At 43.3% G+C, this 25,079-nt stretch overlaps 1 protein-coding gene across 1 annotated transcript in view; it reads right to left on the reverse strand.

Moving 5' to 3' along the window:
- Window positions 1-25,079, reverse strand: part of epb41a (erythrocyte membrane protein band 4.1a) — a 71,054-nt gene that overhangs the window by 36,904 nt on the left and 9,071 nt on the right. The window contains exons 8-15 of the mRNA XM_034545040.1: window positions 24,367-24,519; window positions 24,128-24,225; window positions 22,735-22,910; window positions 10,815-11,047; window positions 9,212-9,286; window positions 8,397-8,444; window positions 5,550-5,612; window positions 2,277-2,447 (exon numbers count right to left, since the gene is read on the reverse strand). Of these exons, the coding sequence (XP_034400931.1) occupies window positions 2,277-2,447; window positions 5,550-5,612; window positions 8,397-8,444; window positions 9,212-9,286; window positions 10,815-11,047; window positions 22,735-22,910; window positions 24,128-24,225; window positions 24,367-24,519 (1,017 nt within the window). The remainder of the gene's footprint in view (window positions 1-2,276; window positions 2,448-5,549; window positions 5,613-8,396; window positions 8,445-9,211; window positions 9,287-10,814; window positions 11,048-22,734; window positions 22,911-24,127; window positions 24,226-24,366; window positions 24,520-25,079) is intronic.

Raw genomic sequence — 25,079 nt, forward strand, 5'->3', positions numbered from 1 at the left:
ACTGCCGAAAAAAACACAAATGTCCCAGAGTGTCCCCATGTGTACATTTCATCACATCTTGTCCTTCTCTGTGGCTAAAAGCTTTACACCATAGAATGTTGTGTTGCCGTCGCAGAACAAGTATGCCGTTAGATATGCTCCTACAACACAGAGACAATGTGTACAAACATTGGTTTGAAGCATACTGAACCCGTTAGGATGCAGCCAAGCCCAATCTGATGAAGTTGGAGAGATGCTTTGTAACAGCTGGCCACGGCCTCCAGGTGCCATTAATTTTTGGTCAGAAACAAACGCTGGACAGTGTTGATCGACTGCAGCCTGACAGAAGGCTGCAGAATCAAATTTACTATCAACCACACCACCAACTACTCTGCACGCAGGTACTGTGGACATGTTCTCCTGCACACACATACACACACATGCCATCTTCACATCAGAAAATTCTGTGAAAGGGTGGCTTGTTCCTCTGTCACTGCAGTTACAGTCATGCTAAAGCAGTGGGATGATATGGAGAAAGCCAACAGCACCCCCCAGTGGAGGATCAGTGTAGTTCTAGATGAGGTGCATTGTGGATATCTGCCGTATTCTTCATGGACAACATCAATATATTTATAATTATTGCTACACATATGTATGTGGCTTGTCAAAAAAAACCTCCAATGAACTCTACATATTCACATTTAAAATAGTGGGAATATACAGTATAACTCCTACAAAGCAATCAACTGGCCCCGGACCCCAGACCTTCAGGGTTAATGAAAGGCTCTCATATTTTGTTTTACCAAATTGTAATACCTTTTAATATTTCATTTGATATTATGGTTACATAATGTCTGTTAATAAACTAAATGTGTGTTAAAAGGCCCTCTCCCCAGATGTCAACATCTGCTTGTGTGGAGCAACAGTCAACAGCATACGTTTTGACTTGTCATGGTAAGAAAAGCACAGGTGTTACTAAAACATTAACAATGGCTCTGTTCTATTGTTCTATCTATAAGTGTCCCAGTAAGTTATGACAGTTTGGCAGTAAGTCAGCATGCACAAAAGCAGGACCCTGAAAAAGAAGCAGCTGAATGGGATTTATTGATTTGATTATTTATGTTTATGCTTTTCCTGTGACATGAAATACCTTTCATGAAAAGCCTATTGTAAAGGGACTTTTGGGTCAAGTACTTAACTTGTTGAGGGGCTTCAATCACACTTCTTACAGACCCACAGTAAACCTGTAGGGTGTTTGCTCTTGTTCCTATTGAGTTGAATGCACTCATTGTAAGTGGCTTTGGACAAAAACATCTGCAGAATGATTCTAATGTAATGAGTCATAGAGCTCACCATTATTTCATGAAGATACATCGCTGACAAAAACCCAGAGGATCATTTACCAACACTGCATTGAAAGCCCTCTATTTCAATTGGTATATTTAGGGTGTACATACTATTGTGTACAAAAGTATAAAATTACGGAAAATACAGTTTCTATGGACAAATTGAACCAATTAACTATTTAAGTTATGATTCACATTATACAAATCAAGCAACCCAGTAAAAAATTTACGGGATTTTTCTTTAAACAAATCTTTGTCAAAGAAAAAAGAAAAGGGAGACAATCTGTGAGCACAGCTTACTAAACCAAATTAATCAATGAACAACTCAGTTTACGAAGCTGTGTGCATGAATTAAACTGTGCAAACAGTTTAGGGGAGTGACAGAATATATCGGTATACTCTTCTGGGATATGCAAAGGGCATTCCATATAAAATGCGGAATTTTCATTATTTTAAAAACATCTTTAAGTAATACAACACAGTATTTATAAAAATTGTCAAACGAATAGAAAACATACACTAATAGCATGTGTTACATTTATTGTTTTCTATATGACCGTTGGAGGGATCTGTGCGGACGTTATAGAAATACAAACAAGTGCCATAAACTGGCACTAGCTATTGTGGGCTTGATGTCTAATACTTACTGTCCTGGTATTCAAGCTGAAGCTACTATTAGTAGTGAATAAACTACTAATTAGTTAGCACACAAAGAGTTTGTTCAGGTTTACTGTGCTGCCTTTACATCAGTCTTTACCGTTTAAGGGTCAGTCTGACATTCTATTAAAACCCTCTTGTTTGTTACCAAGAGTCAGGTGAACAAATGACACTTTGATCTCTAGTCAAAGAGTCTATGTGGATCTGACTGACATATTGCAAGAAATAATGTCTCCTGGAGAGTAATCAGCATTACTGCTGCAATGTCTTTGCTCCCCAGGTTATTGGACTCACCGCTGGTTGCAGCTGGCCGTTGATGCTCGCTGTGCGGAACGGCGAGTTGGTGGACAGACGCTTGTCCCACTCACTGGGCCGAGGCTCCGGCACCGACTCCATGAAACTCCTCTTCAGCTCACTAATACTAGTGTGGTGACGCATGATCCCAGTCTGGGTCTTATCCAGGTCCTTCAACAAGAATGTCAAAGTCAGAATTGGTAGATGAAAGGGAAACAAATGAGTAGCAGGATGAATAAATAAGATATGAAAGAACAACAGTGTGAAAAGAAGTGAAAAGAATGTAGGACCAAGAAGAAAATAAACATATGGTTAAAGAAAATTGACAAATGCATAAAAAATGATGAATAACAAAATTAAGTTTTAAGAACTATCTGCCACCCTTTCCATACGTTGATGATTGAGCCTGCCTATTCTCAATGACATGCTGAGGTCATCATTTAGACAAACCAGACACCAGACTGCCATGAGAGGAGTCATCAACCATCTCGTGATCTATTTTTCAGCCCGGCAGCAGAGTTCACAGCTATTTGTAAATATTCCTGGTCTGAGTCATGATAACTGGTTACCAAGAAGGCACCAGCTTGCTGGCTCACATATTATGGCTTTCATCAATGCCAGCAAGAGGTGAAGAAACGGGGTCTTGTGTTTCTCTGAAAAACCTGCATATGGTGAGCAGGTTTTTCAGGCTGACCGAACCAAAGCAAGGAAGGTAAGCACATCCAATCTCTGTTGGCTACAGGATAAAAGCTGCATACAAAGGAAAAGGAGAGTAGTCTGCACACTGAATATTGCAAGGTACCAAAAATGGTATGAATCCCAAAAGTGTATGAAATAATGAGGCTGAAGCTATTTATGTAAAATCACAACATTGTATACATTTTTTCTGCTGTTTCCAACTTCAAGAATGTACTTTTGCACAAATATCAGTATCCTTTAGTTAAGCCTCTGATTACAATCAGCTGAATTATCTTTCCAGTTATATTAAACATGTTTAAGTTCACCTGTTTGTATTTTACATGTTTAAGTTCACCTGGTATTAATATGAGGTGACACATTCATCATATGTGAAAGACTACAGAGACAATGTGAGATAAAAAGTTGATGAGCTGCCCAAAATCAGGAAATGGATGTAAGCAAATCTCTTAACAGCTGAAAATACATTTGTTCCAGTATTAGGCAATAATGAAGAAGTGTAAAGCATTAGATGTTAAGAATCAGCCTGTGTGTACATGTAGGCCTACACTGAACCTATGTGCTGTGAGGAGGATGGCTTGACTGGCAAAAGAATCTCCAAGACTCGCAGCTGGAGAATTGCATGGATTAGTTGAGTCTTTTGGTTTGAAAGTCACCAAAACTGCCATTCTGTGAGGGTTAGCTGTTAATCAACAACAAACTAAAGTTAGTTTTACTAAATGTTGCTGAGACTTTCAGTGGGACTGGGTTATGTGGTCAGATGAGCAGCATCAGAGGTAGACAGAATAAAGAATATCAAGAAGCCCCTCAGGCCCACTGTAAAGTGTGGTGGTCTCAGATCCTGTGTCATGTGTTCACCAACCTCCCCATGGATTATAGGAGGAAAGGAAGGCTGCTTGAAGATTACATGTTGGATGTTTGCATTCAGTGTGCAGACGTCCTCTGTTTTACCTCATGGAATCATAATCATTAAAGCATTCTTCTGCTTTCCTTTATGATCAAACAGTTTAACAATGAGTTAATGCTCTGAAGCTAAGCTACATTAAACATGTCCTGGAGCTGTTGGAGTATCTCAATACTGGACATAGAGATGAAACTGATCTGCTCTTCTGTTTGATGGATATTCATGTATAGCCATGTGAAAGAGCAGTTTGATAGTGCCCACCAAGTAGTAGGGAACTATTCACACACATAAAGAGAGAAGTGATGTGTCACAGAAGGAGCAGGCTGAGGTGGTACAAACCAAACTAAGAGCTGCTCTGTGGAGCTGCAGAGATTGCTATCCTCTCCTTTCCCTCAAGAGGTTTCGCCTCTTGTCAGACCACAGTTGTAAATAAGAATTTGTTCTTAAACTGTTTGGCCTGGCTAAATAAAGGTTAAATAAAAATAAAAAAACAATATTAACAATAATCCCTGTGGATTTGACACTTTTGACAAATATGAGACATAAGTGACTGGTACAATATTCTCTGTCATTACACCCTTTTCAGAGCTGACATTTGAATGAATGTTGGCTGCATTCCATTTAGATAAGCCAGTTCCAGGATGCTATCTCTCTGCCAGGGCTGACTCAGAACCCTAATGGAACTAATGGTTTTTACAGCTGTGCTTCTCCTGCCTAACAAGGATCCATTCATGGTACTGAAACTACTCTGTGGCTGGTACAGAACCAGCTCATGCTCACGGTGCACATCCTACTAAACATGATCAGGCTCCGTAGGTGTTGGTCAGGGTTTCACTAACATACATGTGAACATCTTTTCATACAGTGGCTAATCGTTAACAGCAGATCTTTCCCTGGTGTGAGGAGGCAGTGACGAGTCCAGACTTATAGGAGAACAGGAAAAGGAGGATTGCTTTAAGTCCTGCTATCAGTTTAGCAAAGAGGTGAACTCTGAAGTTCTTTGATTTCTGTCCAAATGAAGCTCTAGCATAAGTTCAGTGTGGAGACTAGACATTTACATGTTTAGGCCTGAACTTTATACCTCATTCATTTGCCATCAACTCCTCTCACTCATAATGTCCATGCTGTCATAGTGTGAAGCTGTCAATCATGATAGCCTCTCTCTACCCTTCTCTTGTAGAGTCTAAACACCAACAACTCTGTCAAGACTTTATCATCACATGTCAACTGTTTATAATGAACAAGTATCTTTTCTTCATTCACTTGTCTCTACTGATTGGATTATGGATGGGAGAGCTACATTTGTGTGTAGTTGATTTATTAATAGCAGCAAATGTAAAAATGTGAGCCCAGACAATATCATAACTCATATCTCAGACAATTTCACTAATGTGATGTTTGTTGCAGTACCCGTTTAAACTTTAAAATACCTTTCCATATTGTATATTTCACACAATGACAATATTAAATGACAAGGACGATGTCAAAGTGAAGTGAAGCTACTTGCATGAGAATCAGAGAGGAAAATGGTGCATGCCAAGCCTTTAGGGTTAAGCTGAAAACAAGACAAGAAATGAAGAGAAACCAAAGTGTCAGAGCAAAAAGAAAATCACCAACACCCATGCAGACAGAAAAACAGTCAGAACACATATCTGAAGACTGAAGATACAAACCTCCAACATTAAATTGCTATGTCTGATATAAATAGTTTCACCCTCAAGTTTCTTTGCTCTTTTCTGTGGAAGATCAGGAAAAAAGGATAAGCTGGTTGGAATAAATTCAGTTATTTAAAACATTTTAGTATTTAATTTGCAATGGAATTCAATGAGCAGCACTGACCATGGTGATAACAACATGTTGACTCACAACAAATAAAAGAGCTACAGGCTTGCAGTTCCCAGGGTGCTCAGCTTAGCATGGTGAGGGATTCAGCTGCACACCGCTGGTGTGTGTGAGACGCCAGGCAGATACACACTCGCTGATGTGAGTAAAATCACATGCTATGAATGCAAAGGCTGCTGCAGTGCAGAGCACAAGACGAGGACCATGTCACTCCAGGAATTTCACTCGTCACTATTTCCACTAAACCTGCAAATCATCCCCTGATGTGGTGAATAATTCACCAACTTGTTGCCGTCCCAACCCTGTGTTTGTATGTCCATAGCGTCTCCTGACTGCTCCTCTTCTAATATTGTTAACATGGTGTCATTGTGTCTGGAGGAAACGGCTCTAAAACTCATACAAGATGTCACTGGTTTCATTTCAGTGTCCTAAAACTATGGTAATAAAGAGTTTATTGGTGATCCCATCCCCCATGTGACACACAGTCTGCCATCTGTTTATTATGGGGAATTTAATAAACTGTCATCTTGTTGCATAATATTAGAACTTTATTCACAACTGTTATGGTTAAATTCTCCTAACATTATGACGTCTAGCCCTAATACTCCATACATACATAGCATGGTCCAAATAAAAAAAATAAAGCCAAATAACCGACTTCTCCCTATGAAAATATTGATATATATCATAGGTTAATGTGAAAACAAATTGTTGTATATTACCACTCTCAAACATTACTATTGGATGTTAACTTATGTGTCTGCTCCTACCATGACCAACAAAGAAACACATCTAGATACTTTATAGACGATTAATGCTATTGACTTGAACATACTACTAGCCTGTACTACTGTACTATAAGAAGACCACATGGTGGCTTAGTCAAATTAATTATAATTCTTTTCTTAATTTTCCAATTCTGCTTATGTGCCTACAAAGCTTTGAACTGTTTCACGCATAGGGTTGCAAAGGGGCGGAAAGTTTCCGGTAAATTTCCGGTTAAGTTTCTGGAAAGTTTCCACGGGAATTTTGTCTCTGGAATTTTGGGAATTTTGAAAAAAAAAAGTTTATTTGCAAAAGCATATAACAAGGAACTTAAGTGTAGTTGAGAACAAGACTATGCACGCCTAGCTCAGCTGGACCCTGAATGTAGCAGGTTGGGAACATTGTCTGCCAGAAACATAAACGTAAACATAAAACGTTCTGTTGTTTCTGAACGTCTTTGTCATCAGTGTCTGAACGTTTCAGTCCTATGCCTGGCAAGTGTGAGAGTGCCGAGTTGCGTAGAGGCCAAGAGCGGTATTGCAGACAGATAGAGATTTAAATTATAGCTCGCAACATATTGAAAAAAAGTAGTTTATTTTTTGGAGCTGTGAACCTAGTTCACAATTTTGAATTATGAACTATGAACTGAACTAGTTCATTTTGAAATATGTGAACTATGAACTAAACTAGTTCATGTAGAAAGTGAACTTTCCCAACACTGTTTGTCATATATTGATTACTTGGTAAACTGAAGCCATGTTCATTTTAATACCAAGTTTATTTATATACAGTAGACTAACTTTACAGCAGTGAGGAGGACGTTGATGAGGTCCAGGAAGAAAGCATTTAGATTCAGGGAAAAACACTATGTGGGTTGGGGGGTGGTGATCATAGGGAATACACCTTTTTTATTCAACGTTCATGTTTTTGTTGTTCGATGAAAGAATAAAGTTCTACTCACAAAATGTCAAAAAAGTCAAAAATGTCATTTTTAAAAGTTGTATTATAAATGTTTGCATGCATGTCTGCTTATGACAAGGTAAATACAGTTAAATTACCCCAACATTTCCAGTTTATTCCCGTTAATTCCCGTTAATTCCTGTATATTCCCATTTATTCCCGTTAATTCCAGTGGAAAGTTTCCAACTTTGAATATTCCCGGAATTTTGCAACCCTGTTCACGCACAAAGCCACTGTAAAAGAAAACAGTTTTGGTATCTATCATAGAAACATCAGAGGGAGGGACTGATTCAATCAGCAAAAGCATGTAACAACCAAAAGGTACCTCCCTCTTACAAACATTATTTCGGTAACAATATACTTGCATACTTGCTTCTGGATAAGGAGAAACATTGTTTTATGCAAGAAAAACACTTTTGTTGTCAAGAAATTGCAGGGAATAACTATGACTTAAAGGAACAGTGTGTAACATGTAGGGGGCACTATTGGCAGAACATAATATTATGTATTATGTCTCCTTTAGTATATAATAAAGTTTTTGTTACTTAACATCTACGTGTGGGCTGGCATGTTTCTACAGTAACTAAGAACAGACAAACCAAACAGAGGAACATTTCTATGTTCCTGCTTCTCTGTCGGCCACTGGAGTTCCTCTACACGCTAGCTTGGCACACGGGGGAAGTTTCAGTTGATTACAATCTGCAACCTCACCACTAGATGCCACCAAATCCTACACCTTTTAATAATAATTTGCACAATGGAGTGATTTCTCCTTGGACATGGACAAGTCTTCGCAGAGACACAAACAGCCAGAAATCATAAAGCATTCAAGAGATTAAGGCACATGGTATCTCTACACTGAAAAACAGCACTGGCAGACAAGCAAATTAAAAGTATCTTCATGTGTAACTGATGAAGGGATGAGGATGGTGAGTCAGCAGGAGCATGCTAACCTTCCTCACTCGCACCATCTCCATCTTTGTTTTGTCCTGAGGAGAGTGCTGCTCCACCATCAGAGGAAACACAGAGTTATTGGGTGTTAAGGTTTCATTTCAATCTAACTCCAACAAACCATTTGGAAAACAATTGACAGAACATTAAACTTCACCAGCCCAATTGTATAGGAACACAAGTTCACTCGTGATGCTTTAGTCAAAAAATATATAAAAAACAGCATTAAATTATGGCCAAGTGGCTACCATGAACAAATAACGGCAGCTTTCTATGAAAAAATTAATGATGTGTACTTTCAAAGCTTATGGTAAATTCAGTTTAATGGACATTCTACTTCTACTCTGGCATTCTTTTGATTGGTTTTAAGCTACTATCATCTAATGCCAATGAAACGTATCACTTCCCACAGATATTTCTCAGAAATAACAGTGAGTTAAATGATGCATTTATATGTATGGCAATATAGGAAAAACCTAATTAAATAAAAACAACTGGAACTAATATGCAGAGTAATGAGTATGACATACTGTGTAGTTGTGCTGATGGGACTACTGATGTGGAAATATGCATTACACTAACAAATACATTAGTCCTAGTTTTTACCCTTTTTTTTAAAGATATATCTATGTTGTTTTGTATCCCTGTTTTGCAAAATATTCTTGCTCACCATAATGTAGCTATATTTTGTTCGGCATTGCTCTCTTTTCTTATATAGTAATGAATGCTATACTGTATAGATTTTCCTTTCTAGTTTTTGTATAGTTTCAGGTGGTTACACTCTGGTTCAGTCTGATTATGCATCACGGAAACAAACCTGGCTCTTTTTCTCTCTTTCCCCATTGGCGGTGGTCACAGAGGGGGAGTGCCTCCGCTCTCTCCTGGCCACTGACTGGTAGCACAGACAAAGCTCACACATAAGGATCAAATCTAGGCACCACCAGGGCTAAACATTCCACAGAACAATTCTGTTTCCAGAAAGAACTAAAACATAACTTTGAAATAAAGAAACACCTCAACCCCTTGGAAAACTCTTGGTCGAAAGAAGTGGACTACACATAGACTTTATTTATTAAGGCCGCAGATGAAGACATGGATTCAGCACAACATTGTTAAAATAAATGGAGATGAGATTGTCATTTTTATCCATACCAGCTACACTTACCAATAAATGATATATGTTCCGTTTCTACCCTGTTTGACACATTTCTCTGTACCAACACACGTAGAGTGAGGTATATTAGCTTCCATGTAACACACAAGTTCAATATTCTTTTGCAAAAAATACAAATAAGCAAAACAAAATGTGTACAAATTCCTTTAGGGTGGTGCATTAGTTTTTACTTGCTGAAAAAAGGGAATATGTACAGTTTGGAGGGTTGAAAAGTGTTAAAACCTGTGGCACTAAAACAGGGGCTACAAATGTAACTAAGGTTCTATGTAATCTGGATGACTGCCAGAGGCTGCGCTTAACACTGGATGTAATCCATCGTGTTCATTTGTGGAGCTCCTCAATGCATAGCTGGGTGGACAGCACAAAACAAGTATCTTCGCAATCCTTGGAGGTGTGTTAACTTAGTCTTCCAAAGAGTCCATTTCCCTTGGCCTTTTTCAAGGTGTGATACCTCTAGGTTAACCTGATCCGACACTGAACCATCTGAAAAGCTGGCATCGGAAACTGTTTGGAAAAGGGCAGGCACTTTTAGAACAATGGAGGCAGCTGATTTGATGAACCATCTGTCAATCAAACTCTTACTGAAGCCAGTCAGGAGCGAAGCAAAAGCAAATTGTCAGGAAGCAATTTATTAACAACCAAAATCTCACACTAAGGAGGAACAAAACTAATATATACGGCGACTACCAGCTGCTCTAATTCTGGTACCTAATCGCCGTAACTCCAACTAAGCGGTTACAGGGAAGCCAGTGAAGATACACTGGTTATCTGCTTTTTTAAAAGCTTTTAGTTTCAACCCACGAGAAGATACAATAGATACGTGAGTCTGAAGACATGGGCTGCCCTACGTCATCCAAACTCATATGTGAATTAATTTATATTGAATACTCAACCTGCATATGGCGAGATGGATAACATCCAGAGTTTAGCACTGTCTCTGGCAGTCAGAAAGATGTAAATAGAACAATGTTTTTAAAAACTTTTCCCCTGTGGAGGAAGGCAAATTACAATTCTGTCAACAGTGACCTTACAAGTCAAGTGGCTTTGAGTATGGATCTATGAGTTCTTTGACATTGCTTTAGTTTAACTATCTTACAAACTCAATAACTCAATGGTGGCCATGTGCATTCCTTACATTTGACCGTAAATGATATGGCATACATGGGACAATTATGTATTTTTCATATTCCATTCTTCAATAATGAACTGAATCACAACTGGTGACGTAAAGGACTGTGTCCACTACCTTAATTTCTGGAGTGGACTCTGGTCTGGGGCTGCGGCTCTTGGTGTAGTCTGCTGGCTGACCCTCTGCCTTCCTGTCTGAGGAGCGATGGCCCCTGGGTATAGAGCGGTGGTGGTCAGAGCGACGCAGGCTGGGGAGCAGCGGTGAGAGAGCTGCCTCCCCAGGAGACACCGGTGACATAACAGGAGCGCTGACTGGACGAGTGGATTTATTGTCGGGAGTGGATGCCATAGCTGGATAGACAGAGAGGAAAGACAGCTCATTTTAAGAAATAAAACGAAAGAATGTCATGTATTATTGTGGTATCTGCAGTTTCTGAAAATATAGTATACATCTTAAATAATATCTAAAGGTTCAAATGAAAAACATAACTGACTTTAATGTACGTTAGGCGCAGTTTACAGCATGCCCTGTCTAAACTTCCTGTGGATTTTTGCACACTATTGTCTGCATTAAGATGTCATTCAGTTTCATTCACCTCGAAACAATAAAACCATTCTGTCAAACTGATCATAATATAGTAACAATGTCCATACATTCATCAATTCATTCACTAATTCACTTATCCGGATCTGGGCTGCTGTGCTGGCCGCCCAGTCGCCCTTCTCTGCAGCCACGACCTCCTGCATTTCCTGTAATTGGTAGAGCCTCCTGCCTCAAAGGCAGATCTCATTGGTCCTCCAAATTTGATAATTTGGAGGTCTCGCATTTGCGTACAAATAATTTTCTCTATAGCGCCCCCTTAAGGTAGAACGCCTGCCGTTTTTGCTCACAATGACCGATTGACTTGAACCTTGGACCTGCTCTACAAAAAAGTCAATGGTGGCCATAAAATGCGCGTACTTAGATTTTCCGCCATTTTGAATTTTGTAAAAAACACGTTTTTTCCATTTTCTCCTAAACGCTGGGTCCGATTGATACGAACATTTCTGTGGTTCATTATTGGTTCAATGTCATCAAATGTTATTAAAAGCTTGTTGATATCTCATTGCGTTCAGAAGAAAAGGAACCTTTAAGGGGTGCGGCCTCATATTTAAAGACACAACTTCCAAATGACTTGGCCTATCCATACCAAATTGCTAGCATATGTCCACATTGAGTCCCTTAACGTTCCTATTTTTTTCATAATATTTAAAGATTAGGGGGCGCTGCAGTAAATTGCTCAATATCGCAATTTTTAGCCATTTTCGGCGTTTTTTCACGTTTTTGGGCGTTGAAAAACAGCGAATTCCTCCTAGAGCTTAAACCCGATTCATTCCAAAATCGGGCTGTGTGTTCTAGAGACCTTAGCCATTAAAAATTATAAAAGGATTTAAAAAATATAAAACTATGTGAGTAGGGTGCAACTTCAAAGAAACGCCATTCGCCATGAAAAGTTAAGTTGTTTTAACTCGGCCATACATTATCTAATCTGCTCCATATTTCTCATATGTCATGACATACTGACCCTGAAGGCATCCATATGATAATTTTGAATTGTAGTCATAGCGCGATTCATTCCAAAGTCGGGCAGTCTGATCTTGACACCTTAGTAGTGAAAAGTTATAAAAGGATTTAAAAAATATAAAACTATGTGCGTAGGCCGCAACAGCAAAGAACACCATTCACCATGAAAATGGAAGTTTTTTTAACTTGGCCATACATTATGTAACCTGCTCCATATTTCTCATATGTCATTACATACTGCCCCTGAAGACAGCCATATGATAATTTTGCATTCTAGTCATAGCGCCACCTAGTGGCAACAGTAGGTTACATGTTTTCTACTTTTATACCCTTCTCCTCACAGATTAATCAGATCCCTCTCAGAATGTGTCATAATAGACTTAAGACCTTGATAATGCTTCACTGTGAAGATTGTATTGACTCATTGAAGGGCGGCGAGTTGGAGCATCGGCGAAGTTTAATCGGCGAAGTCTGATCCTTCGCCGTGACCGAATAAACCAATGTAACATGCTCGAAACATAACTAAACTTAGCACACACATTTAAAGTCAAAGATGTAGTTACCTGATACGATTTTAATGCTTCAGAATGGCAATATGGCTCGATAGCGCCCTACAAACATTAATTTAAGCAGCCCCAACACTATGTTACGTCTACATTTATGAAACTTGGTAGGCATATGTAAAACATGTAAACTGAAAAGAAAGTCTCTTGGAACTATGCTCTAAACGGTACCGGAAGTCACTGTGTGTGATATTTCCATTAATTCTTGTGTATTTCATGCCACTATACGTTACTGAACTCCTGATGAAGGGAATTTATCAGATCCACTTCAAATGTATTATGTTGATGCATGTTGTCTCGGGCCATACAGTGGATACAGCGAGTGGTGGACTGTTTGCAGTACAGTATAATTTCTAGCATCGCTCCATGCAGGAAAAAAAGGCTAACTCACAGAAGCTTACTCCGACAGTCGCTTGAGCCGGCGTCCGGCCAGCACCCCACGACGTGGAGGAGGAACGAGGACCCGCACATCGCTGCTTGCAGCTTTAATTATTCATACATTTCATATTCATTGAATGTGTTGTAACTCTGTAACTCTGATCATTCTGTACACATGACATCTATTGCTTCTGTCCATCCGGGGAGAGGGATCCTCATCTGTTGCTCTCCTGAAGGTTTCTTCCCTTTTTTACTCGTGATGTTTTTTTTCCCCTTTTTTTGGGAGTTTTTCCTGATCCAATGTGAGGTCAAAGGTCAGGGATGTCGTATGTGTACAGATTGTAAAGCCTTCTGACGGGAGTTTGTGATTTGGGCCTATACATAATAAACTGAATTGAATTGAATCGACTAGGAGCCGGGAATCAAACCGCCACGGCTCTGATTGAAAGACGGACCTGCTAACCACTGAGGCACAGTCTTCACACCCACAGTAGACACTCTACGCCCCCCTGCTGTCTGTGAATGTCACAAAGAGAATCAGTGTTAAAGCACAACTGGGAATGTGCTCTATGTCCTGCGATTCATATACAGCATTACTACGTACTTATGTTATAATGTTTATTAATTGCCATTCTTTAATTCACAGATTAAGAAGGAAAAACTTCTTCTGCTCATCCTGAGGATGGAAGGTATGATACATCAATCCATAAGAGAGCTGATTTGACCCTTGCTGTCAGGCTCAAGCTAACATCAGCTGGCCTTTTAAAACCAGCTCAGACCACAGTAAAGTGCATCTGATCTGAACCTCCCTAGGAACATCACAATGTAATACTATATGATATCAACACACAAACAACTATTTTTCTGTGTTAATGTTTCACCCTCTATTACACTTTGGAAAGACCATCAAACATCATTTAATAAAAATGTGGGAGAACAAAATCTCTCCATGAGTAGACTAGAAAAGCCAAGACATGGTTTTAAACAGTCACTTGAGGTCCCCAACCCAAGGACAGGCTAAAGCACACATATACAGAGTTGTACTACACAAATACTCCTACTACCAAAGTTCAGTTAATTATCCTCCACGGCAGCATGGAGTAATTTCATGCAGAGACAGGTCTCTTACTGGAGAAGCAGAGCAGTAGGGTGTGGGAATAAAACAGTTAATTTGTAGCACACACAGCAGCTAGAACAAGGTCACGATAAGTTCACATTTCCATCAAATTTAGAAGAGAAATAGCATCTTGTTCAAACGTATTTCCATTTCTACACAAGCCAAAGTCAGCACTACAGTCAATAAGATGTCCCTCATCCACCCAACCAGCTGTTTGTGCTCACTGCCACCAGACGACATCAAGCACAGGAGATCTCTCCGAAGAGCCTTAACCACACCGCTTTACTTTCTACCTTTGTCTTTACTTGCTCTTTTATACTTTCTATATATACTTCTATTGTATGCACCTCTATTATTATTCAGAATAGTTTTTCAATACTCTATTTAGCTGAACTTATTTCTGTTTTTGTGTTGAAGCAACACCTGAATTTCCCCTTCTGGGATCAATAAGGGCTCATCTTATCTTATCTTGTCAATTCAATAGCTTTAATTGGAACTGGGGAAAGTCAAAGTTGTACCCATACTCAAAGGATTCCTGTCCTGTGCTATATGACAACAAAGTGTTGACGGTCTATTTTTGTCAGGATCTGTAGTGTTGCGTTGTGTTTCCTGTTTTATTTTGAAGTCCTTGTCTCTCGTGTCCTCTGTTTCTCTGCACTTCCTGTCCCTGTGATTGTCTGCCCTGTCCCTGATTGTTTCCTCCTGTGTCCAATCACCTGCACCAGCCCTCTGTATTTAAGTCCTGTTCGTGTCATTCCCCTTTGTCGGTTCGTCTTGATCTAGATCATTGAAGATCATGTGTGTGAGCCTGTTTTGTTTGTTTTGAATCCTGTTGAATCCTGTGGAGCAATAAAGTTGCCTTTTCTAGTGTTGACGGCGTTTGGGTCCAGTTACCTGCAGCTGCGCACATAACAGAATAAACCGACCAAGGATGGACCCAGCCTACAACCCCTTCGAAGGGACCCGCTTGGCCTATGGGGGCCCTCGTAGCCTCCAGAAGGGGAACTACAACCCCCATAGGGTCTCGGCACCAGACCCCTTCGAAGGGACCCGCTTGGCCTATGGGGGCCCTCGTAGCCTCCAGAAGGGGAACTACAACCCCCATAGGGTCTCGGCACCAGACCCCTTCAACGGGACCCGTTGGGCTTATGGGGGGCCTTGTAGCCCCAGGGGCAGAGGTCACGCAGGCCCAGCCCCGGAGTGGGGGGCGCAAACCTCCGGACCGCGTGGAGGGTTCCGGCTGCCGCAGACCACTCCGGTTCCCGCAGTCGCCTCCGAGCTGCAGCCCTCGCCTGTTCCTGTTGCCGCCTCCGTGTTCCGGCCAACCCCAACTTCCTGTGACCTGTCGGACTTCCGGCCGGCCCTTGCTTCCCTTGCCTTGTCCCAGGACACTAGGTTTTGGAGAAATGCCAGCTGACATCAAGCTGTGGTGGCCATGAAGATCCATCCATCCATCCATTATCACCCGCTTATCCGGGGTCGGGTCGCGATGGCAGCAGGTTCAGCAGGCCGACCCAGGCCTCCCTCTCACCCGCAACACTTTCCAGCTCATTCTGGGGGATCCCGAGGCGTTCCAAGGCCAGCCAGTAGATCTAATCCCTCCAGCGTGTCCTCGGTCTTCCCCGGGGCCTCCTACCAGTTGGACGTGCCCGGAAAACCTCTAATGGGAGGCGTCCAGGAGGCATCCTGACTAGATGCCCGAACCACCTCAGCTGACTCCTTTCGACACGAAGGAGCAGCGACTCGACTCCAAGCTCCCCCCTGATGTCCGAGCTCCTTACCCTATCTCTAAGGCTGAGCCCGGCCACCCTACGGAGGAAGCTCATTTTGGCCGCTTGTATCCGAGATCTCGTTCTTTCGGTCACGACCCAGAGTTCGTGACCATAGGTGAGAGTTGGAACGTAGACCGACCAGTAAATGGAGAGCTTTGCCTTCCGGCTCAGCTCCCTCTTCACCAAGACGGACCAGTACAGCGCCTGTTTTACTGCTGCAGCCGCACCGATCCGCCTGTCGATCTCCCGCTCCACCTTACCCTCACTCGTGAACAAGACCCAGAGATACTTGAACTCCTTCGCTTGGGGTAGGCAGTTTGCCCCCACCTGGAGGGAGCAATCCGCCGGTTTCCGGCAGAGCACCATGGCCTCAGATTTGGAGGTGCTAACTCTCATCCCTGCCGCTTCGCACTCAGCTGCAAAACGCCCCAGTGAATGCTGGAGGTCACGGTCTGAGGAGGCAAACAGGACCACATCATCCGCAAACAGCAGAGAGGCGATCCCGAGACTCCCGAACCGGATCCTCTCCGCCCCCTGGCTGCGCCTAGATATCCTGTCCATGAAGGTCACGAACAGGACCGGTGATAAAGGGCAGCCCTGGCGGAGGCCAACACCCACCGGGAACGTGTCTGACTTACTACCGAGGAGACGAACACAGCTCCTACTGCAGGCGTACAGAGACCGGATGGCCCGTGCCAACGGGTCCGGCACCCCATACTCCCGCAGCACCCACCAAAAAAAACCCCAGAGGGACCCGGTTGAAAGCCTTCTCCAGGTCTACAAAGCACATGTAAACTTGTTGGGCAAACTCCCAGGACCCCTCCAGTAATCTTGCGAGGGTAAAGAGCTGGTCCACTGTTCCACGACCGGGACGGAATCCGCACTGTTCGTCTTGAATCTGAGGTTTGACAAGCGGTCGGAGCCTCCTCTCCAGCACCCTGGCATAAGCTTTTCCCGGGAGGCTGAGCAGTGTGATACCACGATAGTTCGAGTACACTCTCCGGTCCCCCTTCTTGAAGATGGGAACCACCACCCCGGTCTGCCAGTCCATGGGCACTGTTCCCGACCCCCATGCGACACTGAAAAGGCGTGTCAACCAAGACAACAATGTCCAGCGCTTTCAGTATCTCAGGGCGGATCTCATCCACCCCTGGCGCCTTGCCACCAAGGAGCTTTTTGACTACCTTAGCGACCTCTGCCAGGGATATGGGTGAATCCACCCCAAAGTTTTCCGGCGCTGCCCCCTCTCCGGGGGACATGTTGGCCAGGTTTAGGAGTTCCTCAAAGTGCTCTTTCCACCGCCCGACGATGTCCCCAGTCCGGGTCAGCAGTTTCCCCCCCCCTGCTGAGAACAGCCTGGGGTAGACCCTGCTTTCCCTTCCTGAGCCGTCGGATGGTTTGCCAGAACTTCCTTGAGGCCAACCGAAAGTCCTTCTCCATGGCCTCCCCGAACTCCTCCCATGCCCGAGTTTTAGCCTCCGCGACCATCGCAGCTGCAGCTCTTCTGGCCCGCCGGTACCTGTCAGCTGCTTCAGGAGACCCCTGGGCCAGCCAGGCCCGAAAGGCCTCCTTCTTCAGTTTGACGGCTTCCCTCACCCCCGGTGTCCACCACCGGGTTCTCGGGTTGCCGCCACGACAGGCACCGATGACCTTCCGGCCACAGCCCCGAGCAGCCGCGTCCACAATAGAGGCTTTGAACAAGGTCCACTCGGATTCCATGTCCCCAGCCTTCCTCGGGATTTGTGAGAAGTTCTTCCGGAGGTGGGAGTTAAAGACCTCCCGGACAGGATCCTCTGCCAGACGTTCCCAGTTCACCCTCACTACACGTTTGGGCTTGCCAGGTCTTTCTAGCCGACTCCCCCGCCATCTGATCCAACTCACCACCAGGTGGTGATCAGTTGACAGCTCTGCTCCTCTCTTCACCCGAGTGTCCAAGACATACGGCCGCAGATCAGATGATACGATTACAAAGTCGATCATTGATCTCCAGCCTAAGGTGTTCTGGTACCAGGTACACTTATGAGCCACCTTATGTTCGAACATGGTGTTCGTTATGGACAAACTGTGGCTAGCACAGAAGTCCAACAACAAAACACCATTCGGGTTCAGATCGGGCAAGCCGTTCCTCCCAATCACGCCCCGCCAAGTTTCTCTGTCATTGCCCACGTGAGCGTTGAAGTCTCCCAGGAGAACTATGGAGTCGGCAGGCGGCGCCCTTTCCAGGACCCCTCCCACCGACTCCAAGAAGGCCGGATACTCCGAAATGCTGTTCGGCGCATAAGCACAAACAACAGTCAGAGCCTTACTCCCCGCAACCCGTAGGCGCAGGGAGGCGACCCTCTCGTTCCCCGGGGAAAACTCCAACACAGCGGCGCTCAGCCGGGGGCTCGTGAGTATCCCCACTCCCGCCCGGCGCCTCTCACCCTGGGCAACTCCAGAAAAGGACAAAGTCCAACCCTTCTCCAGGAGCTTGGTTCCAGAGCCCATGCTGTGCGTGGAGGTGAGCCCAACTATATCTAGCTGGTACCGCTCCACCTCCTGCACCAGCTCCGGCTCTTTCCCTGCTAGTGAGGTGACGTTCCACGTCCCTAGAGCTAGTCTATGCCGCTAGCGATCGGCCCGCCCAGGTCTCCCGCCTGGCCCGCCGCCCGGTCTACATAGCACCCAACCCCAATAATTCTCCCTGCGGGTGGTGGGTCCACAGGGGGACTGCTGCTCCATGATGTTTTTTCGGGCTGAGCCCGACCGGGCCCCATGGGCGAAAGCCCGGCCACCAGACGCTCGCCGACGAGCTCCCCTCCTGGGTCTGGCTCCGGGAGGGTGCCCCGGTTTCCCTTGTCCGGGCAAGGTAGCTTCAGTCCGTGGGCTGCTTATCATCAGGGTTTATTGAACCGCTCTTAGTCTGGGCTCTCCCCCGAGACCTGTTTGCCTTGAGAGACCCTACCAGGGGCTGATGCCCCGGACAACATAGCTCCCAGGATCACTGAGCCACTCAAACTCCTCCACCATGTTAAGGTGGCGATTCATAGAAGGAGCCATGAAGATAACGGCGATCAAAGGGCCATCTGACTGAAACCCTGTTAATCGCTGCAACGCCGGATTCTGCTGTGAATAAACACTAAGGAGGTGACTTCATAATTTCCTAGCTGACCTTGCTGTAGGTTTTACCCCACAGATAGCATTGAGGCAAATGTGGAGAATGCAGAAGTTCATTTAGAACAAGGAACAGAGCAGCTCCAGAGAGCATCCTACTACCAGGTGAGTCAGGAGAGACTTGTTTAGAATTGAACAATAATGTATTACATATGCATAACATTTGAATGGTGCAGAGTCTTTGGCGATTGGACTCCATCCTGAAATAGGATAATCAAAGGGTAGGGATGTTGATATCTGATAAGGCAGAATCCCCCTGGAGTCCAGACACTGGTGGTGGTGCTGAAGAAGTTGCTACAATCCGATAATGAAGGATGAGCAGGACTGATGCTGATTGGAGGAGCCTGGGTTGGAGGAGGGTCACAACTGGTTTCGGGCTGAAATAACAACTAACAGCAGCAGAGAGGAGAACCTGTTTAAAGGTTTGACAACAACGATGTGATTGGCTTAAAGAAACTCTGCACCATCTGGTTGGTTAATTTAAGTGGACGTCCCCAATCAGCTGATGGAGTAATCACAGGGAGAAATAAAGACTGAGAGATTTTTGAATGGAACGGTGTAAAGAGAGTCTTCCTGACTGCACTTCTGCTTAAGCTTCATGTGAGTCTACAAACTAATTAGTATAGAGTCTCATTTGAACTGCTTCTACGTGAGGATAACGTCACAGACATATTTTTCCAAAGAAATGTTGGTGTTGCACTCTGAAAAAGATGATAGTAGTAGTGTAAAGAACGAAAAAAGAGCTGGAGAGAGAAGTTCAAATCCTGCCTACTTTCTAAACTCTCTACACCTAGGAATGCTAATATATGCAAATTACATTTTCAATTATTTCTCCTGGAAGGCATTCATGGTGTTGAACTCAGTTGTAATCGTGGAAAGTGAACAATCAAGTCAGTAAGAATGTCAGATTGTTGGTTACCAACATGGGAAAGGTATGGAGGGAGGGGGTTTCTGTTCGACCACCTGACACAGCTTTAAGGTGCAACCCACCTAATTTTGATGGGGAGGGGTTTCTGAGAGGCTTGGTTTGGAAGCATATGGAAAACAGAGACTAGCATGAGCCAAACAGCAACATATACTAATTAGTGGCACTAGATGTGAGGCCATTAGTGTAAATATGCTTGAGTACATGAATGTGATAATTAACTCTGAAGGCATTTACGACATTAAATTAAAAAGATTAGAAAATATCTACACCGCCAAGTGGCGAAGTCAGGTCTCAACAAAACCTTCTGTGGGCTCATGAGAATTGATGCCAAATGTCATGGTAACCAAACCAGTAGCTGTTGTTCTGGATGGATGACCTGCAACTTCCTGATGTTAAACTCAGACAAAACTGAAGTTATTTTACTGGGCCCTGAACACCTCAGAGATCAATTATCTGGTGATGTGGTTTCTGTAGATGGCATTTCCCTCGCATCCAACACCACTGTAAAGAATCTAGGCGTTATCTTTGACCGAGACTTGTCCTTTAACTCCCACGTTAAGCAAATCTCAAGGATTGCATTTTTTCATCTACGTAACATTTCAAAAATCAGGCACATCTTGTCTCAAAAAGATGCAGAAAAGCTGGTTCACACGTTTGTTACTTCCAGACTAGATTACTGCAACTCCTTATTATCAGGCTGCCCTAATAAGTCTCTTAAATCCCTCCAGTTGATCCAGAATGCTGCAGCTCGTGTACTTACAAAAACTAAGAAAAGAGATCACATTACTCCTGTATTAGCTGCGCTGCACTGGCTCCCTGTAAAATCAAGAATCACATTTAAAATTCTTCTCCTCACCTACAAAGCCTTGATTGGTGATGCACCATCATATCTTAAGGAGCTTGTAGTACCATATTGCCCCACTAGAGAGCTGCGCTCACTAAATGCGGGGCTACTTGTGGTTCCTAGAGTCCTAAAAAGTAGGATGGGAGCAAGAGCCTTCAGTTATCAAGCTCCTCTTTTATGGAACCAGCTTCCACTTTCAGTCCGGGAGGCAGACACAGTCACCTCTTTCAAGAATAGACTTAAGACTTTCCTGTTTGATAGTGCTTATAGTTAGGGCTGAATCAGGTTTGCCCTGGTCGAGCCCCTTGATATGCTGCTATAGGCTGCTGGGGGATGTTTTAGGATACACTGAGCACCTCTCTCCTCTTCTCTCTCTCCTTATGGATACATTTACATCTCTCCATTGCACCTTATTAACTCTGCTTCCTCCCCGGAGTCGTTGTGACTTCACGTCTCATAGGGTCCATTGGACCTGGAGGTGTCTGATGCCTGGTGAGCCGGCCTCCCACCTTGGCCCTGCTGATGCCCCGCCCCCTCCTCTCTACCTCCTTCTGTTTCATGGATTGGAGTTCCATTCATACATTGTCATATTCATGTAATGTGTTTATGTAACTTTGTAAATGCTGTTCATTCTGTACACATGACATCTATTGCTTCTGTCCATCCGGGGAGAGGGATCCTCCTCTGTTGCTCTCCTGAAGGTTTCTTCCCTTTTTTCCCTGTGAAAGGTTATTTTTGGGGAGTTTTTCCTGATTCGATGTGAGGTCCTGGGACAGGGATGTCGTATGTGTACAGATTGTAAAGCCCTCTGAGGCAAATTTGTAATTTGTGATATTGGGCTATACAAAATAAACTGAATTGAATTGGTTGGACCAGTATCAGTGACGAGGCTGAAGGAATGGCAGGGATCAGTCTCACACTCTGGGTGGATTGCATTGTTGCCCAAAAGATAAACCCTCACAACTTTGCTGATCCTTTAACTAGCACCACCAGAAGGTCAAAGAAGTTCATTATTATCACAGGTATTTTCACACTCAATGTATGGTATTTTTCTGGTGCAGTGTCAGGAATAAATAAATACAAATAGGGACAAAAATGTCCCTACTAAAACTGCTACAAAATACTATATATTATTTTTCACTTTCACTGAGTAATTCTTTCAACCAACATCAGTCCTGACCATAACTACCAAATATTCATTAATTTGTTTCAAAATAATAAAATGTTGATATGATGCCACTATGTTTAAAAAAAAAGAACACACACACACACGCACATACACACACTACACTCCAACAATCAGGTATCACACAAATGCTTTAGTTGTATCCATTTGCTAAATTGGCCTGCTGTGCTCATAATACAGCCTTGACTGAAGACCAGAAAAATAGCCCAAAACAAACATGATACAAAACAGTAAAAACTACAATTTTGACGACATGGCACATCAAAACAATGCCATGAGAAACACTTGCTCTGGGATCAGATGCTCATGCAATCCCGTACTCTTTCATGGAGTACTACAAAGATGCACACGCCACACACTTTCAAAGTTCTACTGTAACTAGTATACAGGAATCTTCTGCACCTAGGGGGTATACCCTTTTTTTATTCTATTGGGTCTGGAAGCCTGCACATCAACATGCATGAGCATATTTCTATCTCTCTAGCTAAACAAACAATCAAACAAACACACACACAGCAGGCGCAACAGTATACCTCCATCCAGGCTGCGAGAGTTCCTCTTGCTGGAGGAGCGCTGGAACAGAGGAGCTGGTCTGTCAATCAGAGAGCTTGCCTGTCTGGTCTGAGCCTGAGTCCGACCACTGTAGCGAAACTTGGAGCCCAACGCCAGGAACTTCCTGGGAGTGGTGGCCATCTCAGTGGAAGTCAGCCTGCAGACAAAGATCACTGATACTAATCTTCTGATTTTTACTGCAACTCCTTATTATCAGGCTGCTCTAATAAGTCTCTTAAGTCCCTCCAGTTGATCCAGAATGCTGCAGCTCGCGTACTCACAAAAACTAAGAAAAGAGATCACATTACTCCTGTATTAACTGCTCTGCTCTGGCTCCCTGTAAAATCAAGAATCACATTTAAAATTATTCTCCTCACCTACAAAGCCTTGATTGGTGATGCACCATCATATCTTAAGGAGCTTGTAGTACCATATTGCCCCACTAGAGAGCTGCGCTCACTAAATGCGGGGCTATTTGTGGTTCCTAGAGTCCTAAAAAGTAGGATGGGAGCAAGAGCCTTCAGTTATCAAGCTCCTCTTTTATGGAACCAGCTTCCACTTTCAGTCCGGGAGGCAGACACAGTCACCTCATTCAAGAATAGACTTAAGACTTTCCTCTTTAATAGTGCTTATAGTTAGGGCTGAATCAGGTTTGCCCTGGTCGAGCCCCTTGATATGCTGCTATAGGCTTATAAGGCTGCTGGGGGATGTTTTAGGATACACTGAGCACCTATCTCCTCTTCTCTCTCTTCTTATGGATGTATTTACATCTCTTCATTGCACCTTATTAACTCTACTTCCTCCCCGGAGTCTTTGTGACTTCAGGGTCCATTAGACCTGGAGGTGTCTGATGCCTGGTGAGCCGGCCTCCTGCCATGGACCCTGCTGATGCGCCCCCCCCCCCCCCCCCCCCCCCCCCCCCCCCCCCCCCCCCCTACCTCTTTCTGTTTCATGGATTGAAGTTCCATTCATACATTGTCATACTCATGTAATGTGTTTATGTAACTTTGTAATGCTGTTCATTCTGTACACATGACATCTATTGCATCTGTCCATCCGGGGAGAGGGATTCTCCTCTGTTGCTCTCCTGAAGGTTTCTTCCCTTTTTTCCCTGTGAAAGGTTATTCTTGGGGAGTTTTTCCTGATCCGATGTGAGGTCCTGGGACAGGGATGTTATATGTGTACAGAAGCCCTCTGAGGCAAATTTGTAATTTGTGATATTGGGCTATACAAAATAAACTGAATTGAATTGAAAATTGAATTGATCTGACTCTGGGTCAGGAAGCAAACAAGCATATTTAGCAAAATGTCCATAGTTCCATAAACGCTGCCCAGCCATGAGAACAAAGTGGCTCCAAGAATACCATACCCTACCTGAAGAAGGTGTGATGTTCTACACACACTTTCCACAGCTTCTTGGCCGCCTTGTAATTCGGTAATTTGAAGCCAATTGCACTCTCATAATGTTCCACCTGTTGAAACAAGAAAAACAAACCTGCTAAAAAGACGACTGATACATGATTCATGGTTAGGGTGAGTTTAGTGTTTAATAAATAATGAAAGACAGATTTTACAAGTGGATGGATATTCGTGGATATGAAGACAGCCTGTACCTCCGAGGGTCTTATTTTGATGAAGAAGCTGCTGCGTTTGTAAGAGACCTTGAGGACTTTGGGCCAGGGGAAACGGTTGATCCTCAGTTTGTCTTTGTAAACCAACAGACCACTGGAGCAAACCCCCAGCATGATGTCAACACCATCCAGATCCTAACAGAGACAGAAAGATTCCCATTAACCGAACACTTGAAAAAGCCAAGACCTTCAAAAGGATTTCTTAACCTTTTAAGCCCCGACCTATTTTCTAATAACATACCCAAACTAAAAAGGGTGTATCTCTGCAACCACAAAGGCTATTTGAATAATGTTGGTGTTATAAGATGAAAGACAGCAAAAGTTGAATTTCCAGGTTCGCCTAGAAACAAAAGCACTTTCATGATGATTATCTCTTGGAAGGATGCACAGAAAAAGCAGAGATCATAGCACAATATGGGACCAGTCTCTCTGCAAAGTTTGACTTTGAAGAAGTAAAGCAGAACAAAGTTAGATAGGTTTTAGTACAAATAAATTAGGCGAAATGGGCATTTGGGCAATTTGAATTTTCTCATGTACCAAACCATATATTTCACTTGTATATTACTTATGGTGTTCAATACATCCAAATATAGCAGTCTTTGTTGATTAGAAGAAGAAAAATGTTTTTTTTTTTTTTTTTAAAAGCCAAAGAAAAGCAACATTTGTGACTGTAAGCTAAATCGATGTGTCCTTGA

Source organism: Cyclopterus lumpus, chromosome 11 (genome assembly GCF_009769545.1).
Source record: "Cyclopterus lumpus isolate fCycLum1 chromosome 11, fCycLum1.pri, whole genome shotgun sequence".
Classification (NCBI taxonomy): domain Eukaryota; kingdom Metazoa; phylum Chordata; class Actinopteri; order Perciformes; family Cyclopteridae; genus Cyclopterus; species Cyclopterus lumpus.